The 18,238-nt window shown below is 51.7% G+C and overlaps 1 protein-coding gene across 2 annotated transcripts in view; it reads left to right on the top strand.

Annotated features, from left to right (window-relative positions):
* PLXDC1 (plexin domain containing 1) overlaps nucleotides 1-18,238 on the top strand; it is a 54,977-nt gene that overhangs the window by 12,418 nt on the left and 24,321 nt on the right. Inside the window, exons 1-6 of one of the 2 annotated variants that reach the window (XM_032871469.1) lie at nucleotides 11,164-11,268; nucleotides 11,869-12,012; nucleotides 12,305-12,374; nucleotides 13,029-13,151; nucleotides 13,534-13,652; nucleotides 14,640-14,739. In XM_032871469.1, the coding sequence (XP_032727360.1) occupies nucleotides 11,179-11,268; nucleotides 11,869-12,012; nucleotides 12,305-12,374; nucleotides 13,029-13,151; nucleotides 13,534-13,652; nucleotides 14,640-14,739 (646 nt within the window). In that variant the 5' untranslated portion in view covers nucleotides 11,164-11,178. Of the gene's footprint in view, nucleotides 1-11,163; nucleotides 11,269-11,868; nucleotides 12,013-12,304; nucleotides 12,375-13,028; nucleotides 13,152-13,533; nucleotides 13,653-14,639; nucleotides 14,740-18,238 lie in introns of those variants that run through there. The other variant, XM_032871468.1, reaches the window with a different exon arrangement.

The raw sequence follows: 18,238 nt of genomic DNA, 5'->3' as shown, positions 1-18,238 counted from the left end.
AACTACCAGGATAAATATAAATCCTGGCGCTTGAGTTTAAAATAAGGTGGGAGAGATAGGGCTTAGCAGTAGTTCATGAGGAAAAGATATGGGGCTCCTCACGGCTTGTAGGCTGGAGATGAGTCAGGAGTGTGAAGGGGCTGCCAAGGACGGAGGTGGGAAAGCTGACTGTGTTAGTGGAAACCAATGGAAACCCACAGAAACCCGGGAACCAGAGCTAGGGCTCTAGAGATCATGTGGGGCATTTCTTGGCCTGACCATACGCTGAGGGGCTTGTGCCCCCTTTTGGGTGGTTATCTAGAAACCAGAGGAGTCCAGAATGGCTGAAGGAGCTTGCGGGTTTTAAGCCTGGTACAGAGAAGGCTCTAGAGGGATGGCTGTTTTCTCACAGCTGCGGGGCTGTGACTGTTCTTGAGGGAACAAACTGTTTTGCTCCATAGAACTTATCACTTCCTGCACCGAATTATCTATTATTTGTTTATATTGCTTGTCCTCCCCGTGGAACGGAAGCCCCGCGAGGCCCGAGACTTTCCAGACTCTGCCATGGATGCCCGGCACATGGGAGGAGGGCCTCCTTTGAAGGAACAGAGGAAGTAGGGATGTCCCCCTCCCTGGAAACCTCGGAAGACAGGGTTGTTGAAGAGAAGAGGTCATGCTGGGGTCCTTGGACTCAGTGCCTCCAAGGACCCCAACTCTATTCTACTCTTGGGTTCCCACACATAAGAGAATGGCAGAGCTACACACCACCAGAACATGGGGGTGCATGCCTGCGACCCAAGTGGCCTCATGCTGGGGGTCTCTGTGGGGCCCGAGCTCCATTGTCTCCTGGAACCCACTGAGTGGTGTTTGATGAGGGTCACTGAGGATCACCCCCTTCAGCACAGCTGGGCCTCAAGCCCCACCACACCCCAGCCCCCGTCCATGCTGTGTGCCCACCCTACCCCGGACAGCGGGCAGCATCGGCCACTCAGGAGCCCAGCAAAGGGCCCCAGAGACACCTGCTTCTTCACAAGTCTCTGCTCAGTGTCTCTGAGAGCTGGAGTCTATTTGACCAGAGGAAACCCCATCTAGACTAAGACTTGGTGGCAAAGAGTTAGGCAAGTGGGGAGTGGTGGGAAGAGGATATTTCAGTGGATTCAGTTTGGTCTGTTTCAGAAGGTTTTCTTGAGTCTCACCAGGAACTCTTCTCTGGGGCCATATCAAGGGGCCGAGGGCCTGGCAGGTGGGTTTCCATTCCCTCTGCTGCCCCACACACCCACCCCGGAAGCCTCTCACACTCCGGGCTGTGGGCTTCCCTTCTGGCTCAGGCCTTCTGCCCAGTCTCTCTAGCCATCTTCCTATCTTGCCTCCTCTGGCCCAACACTTTCCTCCCATCCCCTTTCCCCCCAGATCCCTGTCCAGACTCCCTAGCCATCCCTCCTGCCTGGCCCCTCTGCCCAGGGTAGACCCAGGGTAGGTCCCTGGGGTCCTCAGCTCAGCTTCTGTTGCCCAGCACCCTGGGCTCACCACCTCACCACAGTGCTCTGTCCAACCCAGACGTGCTTGCTTTGAGGCCTTGAGCATCCAGCCAGCATTGCCAGGGTGAGCTGGCAGCTCTGAGGCCCCTGGCCAGAGCCCTCTCCTTAGATTTTATTCTTATACCCACTCTACCACCATGCCCCAGTGGAACTAGGACTCTTGTCTAGACCAGGATTTCCAGAGATTTTCCCACCAAGACCAATTTTGAGGCCCTAGAACACTGGCAACTTTTTTGGAGGGGGTGGGTTGGGGATTGAGGGGAGACACTAAGTCACAGACCCTGGGTTGTGGCTCAGTTTATTCTGAGAGGCTAGAAAGGGAAAGGAAGCCTTGGACAAAGTTCTTCTTCCATCCTGGGGATTTCCAATCCTAGTCCAAGGTTTTCTTGGCTCTCTGTTTCAGATCTAGCCCAGAGTCTGGGAGGAACCAAGCTTGAGAACGTTCAGAGTTGGAGGTTCTCCTGTAATAGAATAGTTCTCTCCATGGTAGGAAAGACCCTCTCCTCCACCACAGTCTTCCCTAGGGCCCCACCTCCCTAAGTTTCTTTCCTCTCTGGCCAAGAAAATCTTCCTTGCTCTTTCCCCACCATGGGGAGCCCCAGGGATGCTGAGGGACCCTGCATCCAGGCAGGTACCATGTGGTCCAAGATGGTGGACAGCAAGAGGGACAAATGAGTGCAATACCTGCCTGGTTTCTATAATCTCCCAAAGGAGGCAGTTCCCAAAAGGAGACCTCTAGGAGACCTCCTTCCCAGATGGAAGGGCCTGGGGGAGAATGGCACAGACAGACAGACTCGTAGCCCAGAACCTGGTGACCAAGCTGTGCTCGTGGGAGGACCATACCATGCCAGTGGGCTCAGGGGAAGGGATGAGGTGAGGAGGCTGAACCTGGGAGAATTCCGGGAGTAGTGTGTAACGTGGGTGGAGGGAAGGGAAGCTCAGGAAAAGAGGAGAGAGAAGATAAGGGGTTTTGTAAGAGGAAGGGGTGTTTGGGGAGGTAGGATGTGGAGCCCAAGGGTCCAGGCTCCAGTAATATGGAAACAATCTAGCAGTACTGGGCCCCAACCTTTGCAATGGCTGGTACCAGTTTCCGGACCCTGGGCTGGATGCTGAACCCCTCAATTAAGGAATCCCTGCAGTCCCCACTAGTTTCGAATTTCCCAGATGGGGTGGTAAATACTGATCTCACAGGGTTGACATTCAGGAGCAAAATGCGAGTTTTCTGATCCTGTCGTCTCCTCACCCACCCGCTCCAGGCTCAGTACGGGTGCCAAGGACACCTCATGGCTGCTCAGCCCCAGGACATCTATCTCCCACAACAGTTACTCTTGTTGATCCTTTTCCTGTCCCTTGGGCAGGTTGGTGGTTGGTTGGTTTTCTTCTTTCTTTTTCTCGTGTTGAGGTGAGATTTACATAACATAATATTAACCATTTTATTATTTTTTTAAAGATTTATTTATTTTAGAGAGAGAGAGAGTGCACACATGGGGAGAGGGGCAGAGGGAGAGAGGGAATCCCAAACAGAATTCCTGCCAAGTATGGTGCCTAACATGGGGCTTAATCCCACAACTCATGAAATCACGACCTGAGACAAAATCACAAGTCGGACTCTTAACCGACTGAGCCGCCTAGGCGCCCACATAACATAAACCATTTTATTTTTTTTAAGACTTTTATTTATTTATTTGACAGACAAAGATCACAAGCAGGCAGAGAGAAAGGAAGGGAAGCAGGCTCCCTGCTGAGCAGAGAGCCCAATGAGGGGCTCGATCCCAGGACCCTGAGATCATGACCCGAACTGAAGGCAGAGGCCCAACCCACTGAGCCACCCAGGTGCCCCAACATTAACCATTTTAAAATGAAGGGCATTTAATACATTCACAGTGTTGGGCAACCATCACCTCTATCTAGTTCCAGAATATTTCATCACCCCAGAAGGAACTGCTGTACCATTTAAACAGTTGTTTCCCATCCCCTCTCCCTTCATCCCCATGCAAGAACCAATCTCTGTTCTATTTTTATAGATTTACCTATTCTTTTTTTTTTTAAAAGATTTTATTCATTCATTTGACAGAGAGAGAGAGAGGGAGAGAGATCACAAGTAGGCAGAGAGGCAGGCAGAGAGAGGGGGAAGCAGGCTCACCGCTGAGCAGAGAGCCCGTTGCGGGGCTCGATCCCAGGACCCAGAGATCATGACCTGAGCCGAAAGCAGAAGCTTAACCCACTGAGCCACCCAGGTGCCCAGATTTACCTATTCTTGATGTCTCACATATAACTGAAATCATACGATATATGACTTTTCGTGTCTGGTTTCTTTCACCTAATATGTTTCTGAGTCTCATCTATTTTCATGGCTGAATGCTATTCCAGTGTACGAATATATATAATTTGCTGATTCATTCATCTGTTGATAGGCACTTGGGCTGTTTCTGCCTTTTGGCAATTGTGAATATTGACACTGTGAATGTGTGTACATGTATTTGTTTGAGGACCTGTTTTTAACTATTTGGGCCATATACCTAGGAGCAGAATTGCTGGGTCAAATGGCAATTCTATGTTTAACTTTTTGAGGAACCTCCGAACTGTTTCCCACAGTAGTCAAAGCATTTTATGCTCCCCCAGCAATGTGTGAAGGTTTCAAACTCTCCACATCCTGGCCAACACTTGTTACTGTCTTTCTTTTTTAAAAAATTAGAACATTCTAATGGATGTAAGATGATATTCATTGTGGTTTTGATTTGTGTTTCCTGATTGACTAATAATGTTAAGCATCTTTTCATGGCTTGTTGGCCATTTGTATATCTTCTTCAGAGAAATGTCTACTTAAGTCCTTTGCCGCTTTGCCCATTTTTAAATTGGGTTGTTTGTCTTTTTGTCTTGGGGTCTTAACCCTTCTTCATTGTCAAATGGGGATGCTATTGTCTAAATGTAATTGTAAAGATGTTCTACAGGGATCTACATTAAGGGCCTGGCACAGGGTCAGGAATGATAAACATTAGCTGACTCTGGTATAGGTGACCAATCACCTTGGTGTTCCCAGAATGCTCCTGGGTCTTGCATTGTCCTGGGAAATTCCAGTAGCAGGCAAATTAGGATACTGATCACCCTACTGTGGTCCCAGGGATGGCAGATACTAGGTATCCTTGTCACCAATGTGCTCTAAACCTCAGATTCCTCATCTGTAAGGTGGGACTGAGAATGACTCATGGAGTTGTTCTAAAAATCTGATGAGGGACGCCTGGGTGGCTCAGTCAGTTAAGCGTCTGCCTTCAACTCAAGTCATGATCCCAGGGTCCTGGGATCGAGCCCCGCATAGGCTCCCTGCTCAGCGGGAAGCCTGTTCCTCCCTCTCCCACTCCCCCGGCTTGTGTTCCCTCTCTCACTGTCCCTCTGTTAAATAAATAAATAAAGTCTTAAAAATTTTAAAAAAAGAAATGCAGAAACTCAAGGGCACCTGGCTGGCTCAGTCAGAGGAGCAAAGGACTCTTGAACTTGGGGTTGTGAGTTTCAGCCCCTTGCTGAGTGTAGTGATTACTTAAAAAAAATAAAAAAGAAGAGAAGAAAAGGAAATGCAGAAACTCCAGCCCTGCCGAATCAGTATCTGATTCTCAGGTGACTTGGATACACATTAGGGTCTGAGAAGCACTGCTTTGTATCAAAAGTTTTTAAAGCTTTAAAGCTGGGGAAACCATCTTGGAGATGGAAAGTACATTAATAAGTTCACCACAGGAGTATCTATGAGAGCATAAAAATTAGAAGCTACCTGAATGCCCCAACAATAAGGAAATAATTAAGAAAATTGTGAGTTTTCTTCGGAGTAGATGGCCAGGAAGCCATTATAAGTGATGGTTAAAAGACCAAGTTCAACATCAAAAACCACTTTAGAGATCATGAAACCTAACAGAAGCAGTCCATGCAACAGGATTATAACCATGTGAAGTTATATACATATGGAAAAGGCCTGAAGGAAATGTGGCCGCATGGGACCAGTTGAGGGATGGGGGAGGTCTGTGTTTGTTTTTATGTTGCCTTGTCCTGATTCTGTGTGGTGATAGGATCTATATTTATGCTCTCAAAATCCCTGGTTGGCTGATATCTCCTCCTTGTGGGAAATCGTGCCGAGAGTGGATGATTCTTCCATTTCCATGAAGTGTTGGGGGCACTGAGAAATGCTGTGTCTAGAAAGCCAGTTCCCACCCTCTTTCTGAGCCTGGTCCAACACCCCATTTCCAGGGCCTTCCTAGGTCTGCTTTATACATCCTGACACCTCTTTACCCTGGGCCCTCGGTGTGGATGTCGCTGCCCCTTTGTCTGGCCTGGGTCCCCTCCCTTTCCAGGATAGACCTGCTTTCTGCACTCTGTGATGACAAGTTTTCTGTGTGGGTTTATTTTAACCTGAGGCTTGAATACTTCCAGAGGGCAGATGGAGAGTATTATTATTACATGAGGTAAGGGAAAATATGAATAAAAGTCCATGTTATGGAAGTCCTTTCTGATTGCAGACCCCATTCTATGGCTTGACATGGAATTCACCCACCTATACCAAGAGGTGAATATTTCTCCCATCCAAGTACTAACCAGGCCCGACCCTGCTTAGAGGTGAATATTTCTAATGCCATCTTGGAACAGAGAGGTGAAGTTCTTGTCTCAGGTTGCACAGCTAGTGGGTGACAGCCAGGACAAGAGCCCAGGTCTTTCTGCCTTTGGAGTCCAAGTGTTTAACACACCATCTCCTTGTGGATGAAAATGCTTGACATATTGGTCCAGACAGGGGGTGCCTCTAGACCAGTGCTTTTCAAACTTTATTGTTTGAAGAATCAATCCCCTGAGAAGCTCATTCAAATTTGGACTTTGATTCCTGAGGCTTGGGGTTGGGCTTGGGATTCTGCATTTCCAAGGAGCTCCGAGGTAATGCAGGTGCTGCTGGTCCCTGGGGGCACATTTTGAGACTCAGGGATCTGGAGAACATCCCTATGGGTCTTGTAAGGCTTCGTGGGATGGTGGAGTCAGGGAATGGGATGCCGCCTCCCCCAGCAATCCCATCAGCACCTCCTGGGTTGGACCCAGCTGCCTGGAGCCCCGTCCTGACAAGCCTGGCTGGCCAGACCTCTCCAGCAGGCCCTGCACGGTGCCCTTGGTGGCCTGCCCCAGCATTTTCACCTGCCAGTTGGCTGGCAGTTGACGGGCCGATGGTGACAGCTTAGCTGGAGCTCCCGTCCAGAAACGTCTTGAGCTCAGCCAAGGCAAATGCCGCCCCGCTGTCAGCAATGAAGTGCCTGGCGGGCTCCAGGCATGAATAATTGAGGCAGAAGAGACACTGTAACAGCAGACGATCGGGATGGGGCTGGGGCTGGTTTGGAGGAGGCAGCCTCCACAAGCAAAACCTTTCTTGGAAAGGTCCAACAAAATCATCGTAATAGCTCCTATTTAGCGAACACCGACTGTGGACCGGGCACTGGGCTGAGAGTGTACGTGGGTAGGTTTTGTCTAATCCTTTCAAGAACTCTGCGTGCGAGATTACTGAGAGGGACTCAAGCTGAGAGGAGAGTGAAAAACTGGAGCCAAGTTTTGAATTTAGGTCTATCTGACTCCGCAGCCCGGGCACCTGACTCCAGAGCAGTGGTTTTCAAAGTGCACTCCATGGAACCCTAAGGGTTCACAGAGGCACTTCCCTGCATTGGCTGCCGTGGAATGGAGGGTGGTGGAAGAGGAAGTAACCCAGCAGGCTGGGCTCCAGACCCTTCTTTCCTTCCCCCAGAATGGCCAAACTTTGATATGATTTAGGTACTGAGCTTCCATGGAAGGTTAATTGGAAGAAAAGATTTCATGACCAAAAAGTTTTGAAATCCACGGCATGCCGCCTTCCAGAACGAACGTGGATTACTGACCAGAGCTTCTTGCATGGATTTCAAGGGAACACAGTTCCCTTTGGTGGACTTGCCAAATAGTCTGGCTCAGGCTATGCCCCCTGACCCTCTGTGCTGTGAGGCCACCCTGTCATAGCTTCTGGCCTCCGGGCCGTAGGCTGCCCTCAGGGGGAATGGGACTGCCCCATGGACTGCAGGCCCAACACACTGACAGGCCTGAACTGGGTAAATTCCTGGGACAAGTTCAGCGTCAGGCACAGCCTCTAAATCCTTTTAGGAAACACGTGTATATGGATGACGGCGAGGAAGCCCTCAGATTGACCAGCCTGAGGAGGCCTCTCGGGGCCTTCCTTGTATTAATTAGGATGCAGGTTCAGCTACTATAACAAATGCCCAACTCATGAGGGGCTTCGGCACGAGTTTATTCTCCCACATGTGATAGTGTGAGTGTAAGGAAGCGGGGGGTGAGGTACTGTCTCCGTGGTGCTGGGGAGCCAGCTTCCCTCCGTCTTTCTGCTCTCGCCTCTGCAACATGTGCCTTCTCTGCTGTGGTCCAAGATGGCTGCCCAATCCTACTGAGGACGACTGTTCTGTTGGTCTTTCATTGGCCAGGCATAGTCACGTAGCCTCACTGAGCTGTAAGGACGGCTGGGACACGTAGTCTTAGCTGGGTGGTCACGTGCCTAATGGAAACTAAAGGAAGAAGGAGAGAATTATGGGGAAGCACATATCCATCTCTGTCATGGGTGGACTTCCTCTATCAAAACTGCTGGTGCTGGTGTCCACGTGAGCAGGGGTCTGCAGTAACAAATGGGAAGTGCCCCCTAGGTTGGTGACTTTCCACATGACTCGTCCCCTCCATAGTCAGTCAAGATATCGGCAGTGGGGCGCCTGGGTGGCCCAGTCCATTAAACGTCTGTCTTTGGCTCAGGTCATGATCCCAGGGTGCTGGAATCAAATCCCACATTGGGCTTCCTGATCAACGGGGAGTCTGCTTCTCCCACTTCCCCTCGCCCCACTTGTGCGCTCACTCTCTCTCTCTCTCTCCTAAATAAATAAGATCTTAAAAGAAGAAGAAGCCAGCAGTGCTTGACTTTATAGAAGAAAAACATGGCAGCCTGGGTGTTGTCAGGGAAAATTCTCCCAGAAATTGGTTTTCTCACTTCTGTCTTCCCAATCAGAGTCTCACTGTCTGTGCTGGTGAAGGATTGTCTGGGGTGTCCCTGGAAGACCCTCTGATCACCCCAGGAGCAAGCATCTTCTGGTTAGTGCCGTTCTGGTTCCAAGGAGCCATTTGAGCTGTGTCAGGAGGAAGGTTTACAGTGAGGAGGTAGAGACCTACTGTGGGCTCCAAGGGCCAGAGATGACAGACAGGCTGACCTCAGAATCCAGGAGAGCAGTCAGAAACCAAGGCTGCTTTCTTTCTCTTCAGGCCCATGTCAACACTAGTCTCTTTTTCACTCACTCAACATATATTTATTGAAGCCAAGTGCATGTAAGGTCTTCCTTCTCCTCTCTGTGGACAAGAAGTCACACTTAGGACAGCGCCCCGATGACACAGAGGCACCCACATCCACCTGCTGCCAGGCGGAGTCAGGGTCTCTCTTCCTTGCTTGGAAAGTGTCTCCCTCTCTAGCTTCAGTTCCTCAGGGAAGAGCTTGAGGAGTCAGGGGACTTCCTCCTGCGAGCAGGACATGCCGGCTTTGGAAGGCTTTCCACAGACGTGGATTCTCAGAGGAGGCAGCTGGGTCCTTCACAAGGGGCTTGTGTTTCACCTGCCTTCAGTGCTGAGGGAAGATGTTGTCCTTGTCACCACCCCACATGTTCTCAGCACAACCTCGGGCCCCAGCAGCTGCAGGATTCTTGTGACTCAACTAATTCAGCAGCAGATCCTAACACCTGCCATATGCCAGGTGCCAAGCCCTGCACTAGGGAGGTGCTGGGGTGACAAGATGAACATGACACAGTCCCCTCAGTTCTGTGCCCCATAAAGGACCTGCACTGATCCTTCTGATGTGGGAGACTTTATTTACTTTTTAAATATTTTGTTTATTTATTTTATTTTATTATTTTTTAAAAATTTTTTTGTTTTTTATTTATTTTTAAAAGATTGTATTTATTTATTTGACAGACAGAGATCACAAGTAGGTAGAGAGGCAGGCAGAGAGGGAGGGGAAAACCGGCTTCCTGCTGAGCAGAGAGCCTGATGCAGGGCTCGATCCCAGGACCCCGAGATCATGACCTGAGCCAAAGGCAGAGGCCCAACCCACTGAGCCACCCAGCTGCCCCTTATTTATTTATTTTAGAGAGAGAGAGGCAGAGGCAGAGGGAGAAGCAGACTCCCTGCCGACAGGGAGCCTGATGCGGGGCTCCATCCTAGGACCCCGGGATCATGACCTGAGCTTAACTGTTAAGGCAGACGCTTAACTGACTGAGCCACCCAGGCACCCCTGATGTGAGAGAGTTTAACCAATGACTAAAAAGCAGCCCATGTCATCTTCCAGTGGGGACAGTTACTTAAACATCCAAGAAACAACGGACAGAGGAAAAGCCTTTGCCTTTGAGTGAGACTGACCTGGTTTCAGATGGGGCCCGGGAGACGCGTCCCCGTCACCCCACCCATTGCCATCTTAGCTGAGGCAGCAGACACACAAGTTAGCATCTGTTTGGGGTTTCCGACCCACGGCAGAGTGTGGCTTCTGCCTGGGGGGGCCCTCATTTCTGACGCTTGGAGGTTTGGCCAAAGCTCTCACTGTGTGAGTCCCCGGAAGCAGGTGATAGAAACCAGACCCTTCTCCAAGCCTCCAAGCAGCCGTTTTTCAACACGGGTCTGCTCCAATTCCTACGTGGGAGCTGCATTTGGTTGACTCCCACCCTACCTGCCCAGGTCTGTTCTCTGTCGGCTGTTGTCCTGCTTTGCTTGGTAACACGATCCCATTCTGGTCACCAGCATGCGCGGTGGTAGCTGTGACACAGGGGAGGGGCAGGCCCCCCTGATGGCTGTGCCCTGCGACACATTCATTGGCAAATCCTCCAGGTGAGCACATCCCCTGTGCCTCACCCCCATCGATAAAGGCAGCCCTCGCCTGTGGGAATGTCTGGTCTTAGAGGAGAGGATCATGGGAGCCCCAGAAGGCTTGTGAGCAGAGTGATGGGGCCTTGCACGTGCCTTAGATTTGTCTGACAGCCGCGCAGAGGGCCGGTGGAGGGCTGGGGGGATCAGGAGGCTGGAGGGGAGGCCCCCCTCCCCTGCCACACCATGCTGCTCCTGCTCATCTTCCCCCCAACCCTGCCCTGACCCCAGGTCCCCAGAGCGTGTCACTTGTCAGAAAAGCAGAGCCTGCCTCTTGGCGGCTGGAGAGGAAAGGCATCCCCTGTCCCTGCTCATGCTGGGCCCAGGGCAAGGGCCGGCTGGGCAGCTGGCAGGTTGGCAGGGAGAACATGGTCTGTCTGCTCTGCTGTGTCTGCAGCCGCGGCCGCTGGACAGCCTGATTAATGACCCGCCGCGTCCAGGGCTCCTCACGGGTCAGCAGCCCCATCTCCTCAGCCGCAGCCAAGTGCACTGGCCGGCTCTGCCTCCTTCTCCCTGTGGCTGGCACTCCCAGATGGGTTGAAATGCTACAACATCGCCTCCTACCTGGGCTCTGCCACCCTTTCTTATAACTGTTTCCTGCCCTCTTTTAAATCCTGGCCCTAAATGCTTCTGTGCAGGAGAGCCTTTACAGAAGTAATTCCTAGCTGCCTGTATTCTGGCTTGTTCTTTATCTGCTTTGGGCTCATGGTAGAGGTTAGAAATGTCTCAGAGGAACCACAGCTGCTTCTCTCGGCTTTCTCAGCCCTCTGGTGACTGTCATGTGGGCCCCGATTTCTCCCTCTGCTCAAGGGTTTGTGTCTGTGTGTCCTACTTGCCTAAGGCCTACCTCCTGCATCAGACTAGCAGCTCCCCAAGATCAAGAGTCTGCCTCCATCTTTATTTTTTATTTATCTATTGATTTTTTTTCTGAGGTGGGGGCGCAGAAGGAGAAGGAGAGATGCTCCATGCCCAGAAGAGCCCAACGCGGGGCTCGATCTTGAGATCCCTGAGATTATGGTCTGAAATAAAACCAAGAGTTGGGCTCTTAACGGACTGAGTCACCGAGGCACCTCTCTGCTTCCATCTTCAGACTGGGGGCTTCTAAGATCCACTTTTCTCTTCTCCCTGAAGCAGGGTAACCCCTAGCAGAAACTGCGTGTCCCCTTCAGTCTGGGAGCTCCCTGAAGACCATAACTCTGTTGGGGCTGCCCTGGCTATTTCTTGCTGATGCCCCAAGCTGAGCTCTGCCCTGGGCATGCTCCATGGCCCAGGACGTCCAGGCCAAAACCAGCACTCGAGGCCACAGGGCACGCACGAGGGAGGGCGGTGACTTCCCGGGGAGGGCAGAGGATGGCTCCTGGCCAGCCCAACTCCTCATACCTCCTGTGGTCTCTGTCTTGGGTGGTGGCAGGAGGACAACCACAACTACTACGTGTCCCGTCTGTATGGCCCCAATGAGCCCCGCAGCCGGGAGCTGTGGGTGGACGTGGCCAAGGCCAACCAGAGCCAAGTGAAGGTCCATAGAATCCTCTCCAACACCCACCGGCAGGCTTCGGTAAGTAGGCCAGTCCCTGGCAGGGCTGCCTTGGGCTGGGAGGCTGGGGGCCAAGGCATTGTGCCTGGTCAGTGGGCAGGGTTGTGGCCTGAGGTCCATGATCTGGGAGGTGCTTTCCAGGGAACCCTGGAGCCGGGGTGCTGCCTAGAGTTAAGGGGCCCACCCGTGGTCTTGGCGGCCTGTCCTGGACATGCCTGCTCCCTGCCCTGTCCAGACAAGCATGGGGCAGTGTGGGTGCCCAGCCTCCTGGCCTACAGCTTGGCCCATGCTGATTCTCTTTCATGCCCTGCAGAGAGTGGTCTTGTCCTTTGATTTTCCTTTCTACGGGCATCCTCTGCGGCAGATCACCATAGCAACTGGAGGTAAGGCTGTGTCTGTGGGACTGGGGGAGGTTTGGAGATCTCAGCCAGAACCCAAGGGACCTACCTGGAAAGGTTCAGTGGAGATGGGGGTGTATGGATAGGCAGTGGAGGGTCCCGCGTTGGGCTCTCTCTTGGGATCCCAGTCTCAGAAGATGAGTGTGTGTGATTGGACCACGTCCCCCGACGTTGGCTGACTTGCGTGTGTGTGTGCATGTGTGTGCGTGTGTGTCTGTGTGTGTGTGTCTCGGACAGCTCAAGCCAGCCTGGACAATCCCTGTGGTCCCTGTGCTTCAGTCTGTGAATGAGAGAGAGGAGGAGACTTCCCTGAGAGCCTGGCTCTTGGGATCAGGTTCCTTGCTGACAAGAGGAGCCTCTCTTAGATTCCTGTGCACTTTCCCAGGGACAGGGAGGGGCGGGAGTCCATGCCTACCTGGAGGGGCAGGGAGAGCCTTCTCTGCTCTGGAGCCCTTTTGCTCTGTACACACCAGAACCAGAGCCCAGCAGGTGGGGGTGGGGAACAGAGGTCCAAGATTCGCTTCTTAAAAAAAAAAAAGATTCTCTTCCAGCTCCCTCTGCACTGTTCCTTCCGCACAAGCAAGGCACCCCTCTAGGCCTTCTCTGGTGATTCCTCTGCCTTAACCCCCCCTCCCCCAGGCTTCATCTTCATGGGGGACACGATCCATCGGATGCTCACAGCGACTCAGTACGTGGCGCCTCTGATGGCCAACTTCAACCCCGGCTACTCTGAGAATTCGACAGTCGCTTACTTTGACAATGGTGAGACCGGATCTCACAGTTTACAAACGCCCCCTGGCTCAGGGGCTCACTTAGTCAGCCCCTTTAGAGCAGTCCCAAGTCTAGAGAGGACAAGGGATTTGCCCACGGTCACAAAACAAGGCAGCTACCCACCTTCCTGTGTTCACTGTCTTCATCTCTAAGATGGGGACAGGATGCCTGACACCTAGCAGGATCTGATGAGATAGGAACAGAAAAGTGCTTGGCTCTTAGCAGAGGTGACAAGCATTAAAGGCCATGATTGTCTCTTACTCTCCCTGGATTGTCCCTTGAGCACCCAGCCCCCCACCACACCTGTATTGGTCCCCAAAGTTGCTGCGGGGCCTGCCTCCCTGGCCAGCCGGCTCTCTCCTCTCCTCCTCAGGGACAGTCTTTATTGTTCAGTGGGACCACGTCTACCTCCAAGGCCGGGAGGACAGGGGCAGCTTCACTTTCCAGGCAGCTCTGCACCACGATGGCCGCATTGTATTTGGCTACAAAGAGGTGAGCGAGCTTAGCTGCGGAGACGGCTGGGTCTTGGAGTCTTTCATTCAGCAACTATCTGTAGAGAACCTGCAAATGTGCCAGGCGTAGGCCTTGGTGTTGGGGAGACAGCGGTTGATGAGATGGCTGGAGGCCCTGCCCTTGTAGAGCTGTAGGTCTGGTTGGGGAGATAGATGATAATTGCAGGGACAAGTGTAGAATCACCACTGTGACAAGAATTCCTAAGTTAGAGGTGCCCAGTGTCAGGAGTGCCTTTCATGAGGCTTTTTTCCCCCCTTTTCTTTTTTTTCATGAGGCTTTTTACCTCAGCAGAGGTCAGGGGAGGCTTCCCTGAGGAACAGAGTTGAAATCTGCAGGAAGCAAAGGAATTCCTTAACAGGAAGCCAAGAGGAGAGGGGGGAAAGCACATTCAAAGGTCCTGTGGCAGACCAGGGCATGGCTGGTGCAAAGCCTTGGAAGAAAGCAAGGCTGGAGGGGAGAAAGTAGGGGACAAGCAAGGGCAGGGGAACACCCAGCTTTGCCTTTAAGAAAGGTCACTCTGGCTTCAGAGTGGAGAACAGATTGTTGGTGGCTCAGAGGGAAGGCTGCAGGATGGTTTCAGAGAGAGATGTCAGCTTGGAGTAGGTGGCATGAGATGGAGAGAACTAGACAGATCGAAGAGCCAGAGGGCAGGTGAATTAATAGGATTTGGAGATGTGTTCGGTGGAGGATGGATGAGATGGATGAAAGGGGGTGACTCCCAGGTTTCTGGTCTGCATGGAGGTGCCATCCACTAAGACAGAGCAAAGAAAAAAAGTAAATGTGCTGGAGAATTTGTGGGAGAGACTTGCAATTTGGATGGGGACCCATTGGATTTGGGATATCTTTGAGTCCTCTGAGAGGTGCTGCTGAGCAGGCAGATACATCTGGAGCTCGGAGGGGAGCTCTAGGCTAGCCCAGGGGTGTTTGGGGGCAGGGGTAGATGGTGCCTCTTTTCTTCTGCCACAGATCCCTATGCCTGTCCTGGAAATCAGCTCCTCCCAGCACCCCGTCAAAGCAGGCCTGTCAGATGCCTTCATGATTCTCAACCCTTCCCCGGATGTCCCAGGTGAGTCCCTAGGGATCCAATGGAGCTATTGGACGGGGTCGGGGGGGGGGTGTTGGACTGAGCTCCAGCTGACCCAGGCTGTAGGCGGGTGAGGATGGTCAGTGGAGGGGGTGGATGGAGGACAGAGAGCCAAACAGGAAGGAGGGAAGATGGAGTATAATGAGTTCCAACTTTTCTTCATGAAAGCAGAGGAACCATTTTTTCCCCCCAGTGAAATCTCTAGTGGGAGGCGCGGCTCTAGTTTTGGAGGGGAAGGAGAGCCACTCAATACCCTGTCCATTTAGAAAATCTCCACAGACACCAAATGAGGATTTTTGAGTCCTCACAGAACACAACCATAATGACATCCCCATCCCAGGTGATAGGAGCCTCACAGGGGGCTTCAGGGGAAGGAAGCTGGTCTCGGCCACGTTGTTAACTGTCCTTTGGCAAATCAGATCTCCCTAGCCTCTGTTGCTTCTTTTGTAATATGGGGGTGTGTGTAGCTGGAACGGTGCTTTTTCCTTCCTGGTCCTCTTCCAGTTCTGATATTTTGGGGGAATCACGGTTCTTTCTCTCCGGCTTTTAACCCCTGCTCACTCTCATGAGGGTCTTGGATTCCCATTTCTGGGGAAGGCATGGCAGGCATGCCGGCTGCTTTTTCTAGACCCCTGGCTCCAATGCTTTTGAACCTAACCTCTTCTGTTATGCTGTGTATAAAAAGGTCCTTCTGTCTAGGGGCACCTGGGGGGGCTCAGTTGGTTAAGCCTCTGCCTTCAGCTCAGGTCATGATCCCAGGGCCCTGAGATCGAGCCCTGTGTTGGGTTCCCTGCTCAGTGGGGCATCTGCTTCCTCCTCTCCCTCTGCCCCTCTCCCATCCCATGCTCTCTCTTGTTCTCAAATAAATTAATACAATCTTAAACAACAACAACAACAACAATAACAAAGTCCTTCTCTCTAACCTGCGGGGCCCCAAGCAGGAGCAGACCGGTGTCTGTTCTTCTCTATCCCTACCCGTACCTGATGGGACTGGGGGATATTCTGAACTCCACCCTAGCCATGCCAGGCTGGATGAGAGGACGTGGGCAGGAGGCACCAAAGGGCTTCCCTGTAGAGAGGCAAGGCACCAACCATTCAGGGAACTCCAGGGATTCTGGGGGAAGTATCCTTCCTACATCTGTTGGTTGAATTCAATCAATACACATGTTCTGACATGACAACACACTATGTCCTGGGTGCTATGGAGATCACAATGAAGAGGAAGTCATGGAAGGACTCATCACCTGAGCAGAGCCTCTGTCCCTAACGGAAATCTGAGGGAAGGGACCAGGGATCCTGTCATAAGCCTTCATCCAGCACCTTCCACGTGCAAGTTTCAGTCCAGTGTGAGGGGCTTGGCTCTGGAGTGGGAAGCATGGAGTCCAAACTCCCCACAAGCATCTGACTTCCAGCAAGTCACTTATCCTCTTAAAGTTTATTTCTTTATCTGTAGTTGGGGATTAAGTAGTTCGTGCCTCCTAGTGACTGTGAAGGTGAACGCTATGATGTACACGAAGCTTTCGCTCTGATGTCTGGTGCACTGAGTCTGTGAGTCCTGCATTAGGATATCTTCCTGTGCTGGCCCTTAGCACACGGCGCGGTGTTTGATAACCCAGCAGGACATCTGGTACGGGAGCAAGCAGTGCAGAAATAGGAGCATGTGATGTCCTGACGCCGGTGTGTCATTGGTCAGATGCCACGCCCACAGTCGTTCACGTGACTTTTGCAGCTAACGGGAAAACAATCCCGTGCTACAGTGGCAGTTTCCCAAACTTCACCCATGTGCACATCACCTTTGAGGTTTTTTCATGAACATGAATGACTGTTCTGTTATTATGAAGGCTCTTTTTTTTTTTTTTTAAGATTTTATTTGCTTATTTGTCAGTGGCGGGGGAGGAAGTGCAACCAGGGGAAGCAGGAGGCAGAGGGAGAAGCAGGCTTCTGTTGCACAAGGAGCCCAAAGTGGGGTTTAATCCCAGGACCCTGGTATCATGACCTGAGCCAAAGGCAGATGCTTAACCCACTGAGCCACCCAGACGTCCCTAAGAATGCTCTTCTTTATCCCAGTCTATAAAGTGATATTTTTGCACGAATAAATGTACCCGGTCTAAAACTCAAAAGATAAAAAAGTTTGTATAAAAACAGTTAGGTTTTGGGAGAAATTGGGGGGGAGAAAAAAATTAGGTTTCTCTCCCATACCTGATCCCTGTCCCTAGTTTTCCTTTCTGGAGGCAGCCCCACTACCGGGTTATTTCTAGAGCTGTAAGCCTATAGGTAAGCAAGCATATGTTTGGTTATTTAACACAAATGATGGCATATGATGCCACTGTTCTACCCTTGAACAAAGTATATCCTGCCCATCATACCATACCAGCTCCCACTCCATTCTTGTTACTGGCTACTTGATAGCCTGTCACACAGATGTTGCCTTAATTTAACCAACCCCTCCCTCGAAGTAGGCTTTACAGCTGTTTCCCACTTTTGCTACAACAAATAAGGCTGCCGTGAATATTCTTGCAAGTAGCTATTTTTACTCCCCGTTGTGAGTATTTCCGCAAGATAAATTCCCACGATCCAGATCTTGCCCCGGCGGCTCTCAAGGTGCTTGCCAGGCTATAGTCATCTCCGCCGCTGACTGGGGTGGAGCTTGCAAGAGCTCTCCCGTGGGTGTGGACAGGGTTCATTTCCTTGAGGAGGGTCCCCTCTGTCCCTGCCCTGTGGACCTCCCCGTAGGACAGCTGGTCACATGGCAGCTGGCTTCCACCAGAGCAGGTGAGCAAGACAGCCGGAGAGGGTGGGCAGGACCAAAGGGCAGTCTTTTTGTAACCTAATCCTGGAAGTGCCATCTCATCACTTTTGCCATATTCTACTGGTTAGAAGCAAGTCACTAGGTCCAGCCCACGCTCAGAACAGGATTCCAACGGCGACAGTACCAGGAGGCAGGCCAGTGAGGGCCACATTGGAGGCTGCCTGATTACCACGCTGATTATAATCCCATCCCCAGGCTCTCAGTTTTATCGTATTTGGTCAACCTCCCAGCACTGCAAGTGAAGTCTGTATTTTGTAAATGAAGACACAGAGGATCCTGAGGTGGCTTGCTTGTGATCACACAGCCCCAAGAGAGAACTGAAACCCAGATCTTCCTTTTTTTTTTTTTTTTTTAAACCGTGGGGTCGACGTTTGAGACTTCCTAAATCTAACCCAGACCCATTCCAGCCAGAGGGGTGAACCCTTTTCTCCTCAGCTCCCCATACACCCGCAGCCTGATGTGCCGCAGATCCCAGGCTGTTTTGCGGGATGAGAGGTTCTTAGCGTCCCGGTCCTCGCGCCCGTGTGCCTTACGGAACACGTCTGTTTCATCGGTGCCTCTCTCACAGGGCTTTGTGGGCTGGCAGCGTCTCAGGAAATGTGTGTTGGATCCAGCTGTTGTATGAGGGTGAATTAAAGGAAGTCAGATCCCCCAGGGAGTGTCTGCATCTGA

This window comes from Lontra canadensis, unplaced genomic scaffold, assembly GCF_010015895.1.
Source record: "Lontra canadensis isolate GAN:19392208 unplaced genomic scaffold, GSC_riverotter_1.0 scaffold43, whole genome shotgun sequence".
Lineage (NCBI taxonomy): Eukaryota > Metazoa > Chordata > Mammalia > Carnivora > Mustelidae > Lontra > Lontra canadensis.
The sequence above is the reverse complement of the archived record's forward strand: the minus strand, read 5'-3'. Positions and strand labels throughout refer to the sequence as shown.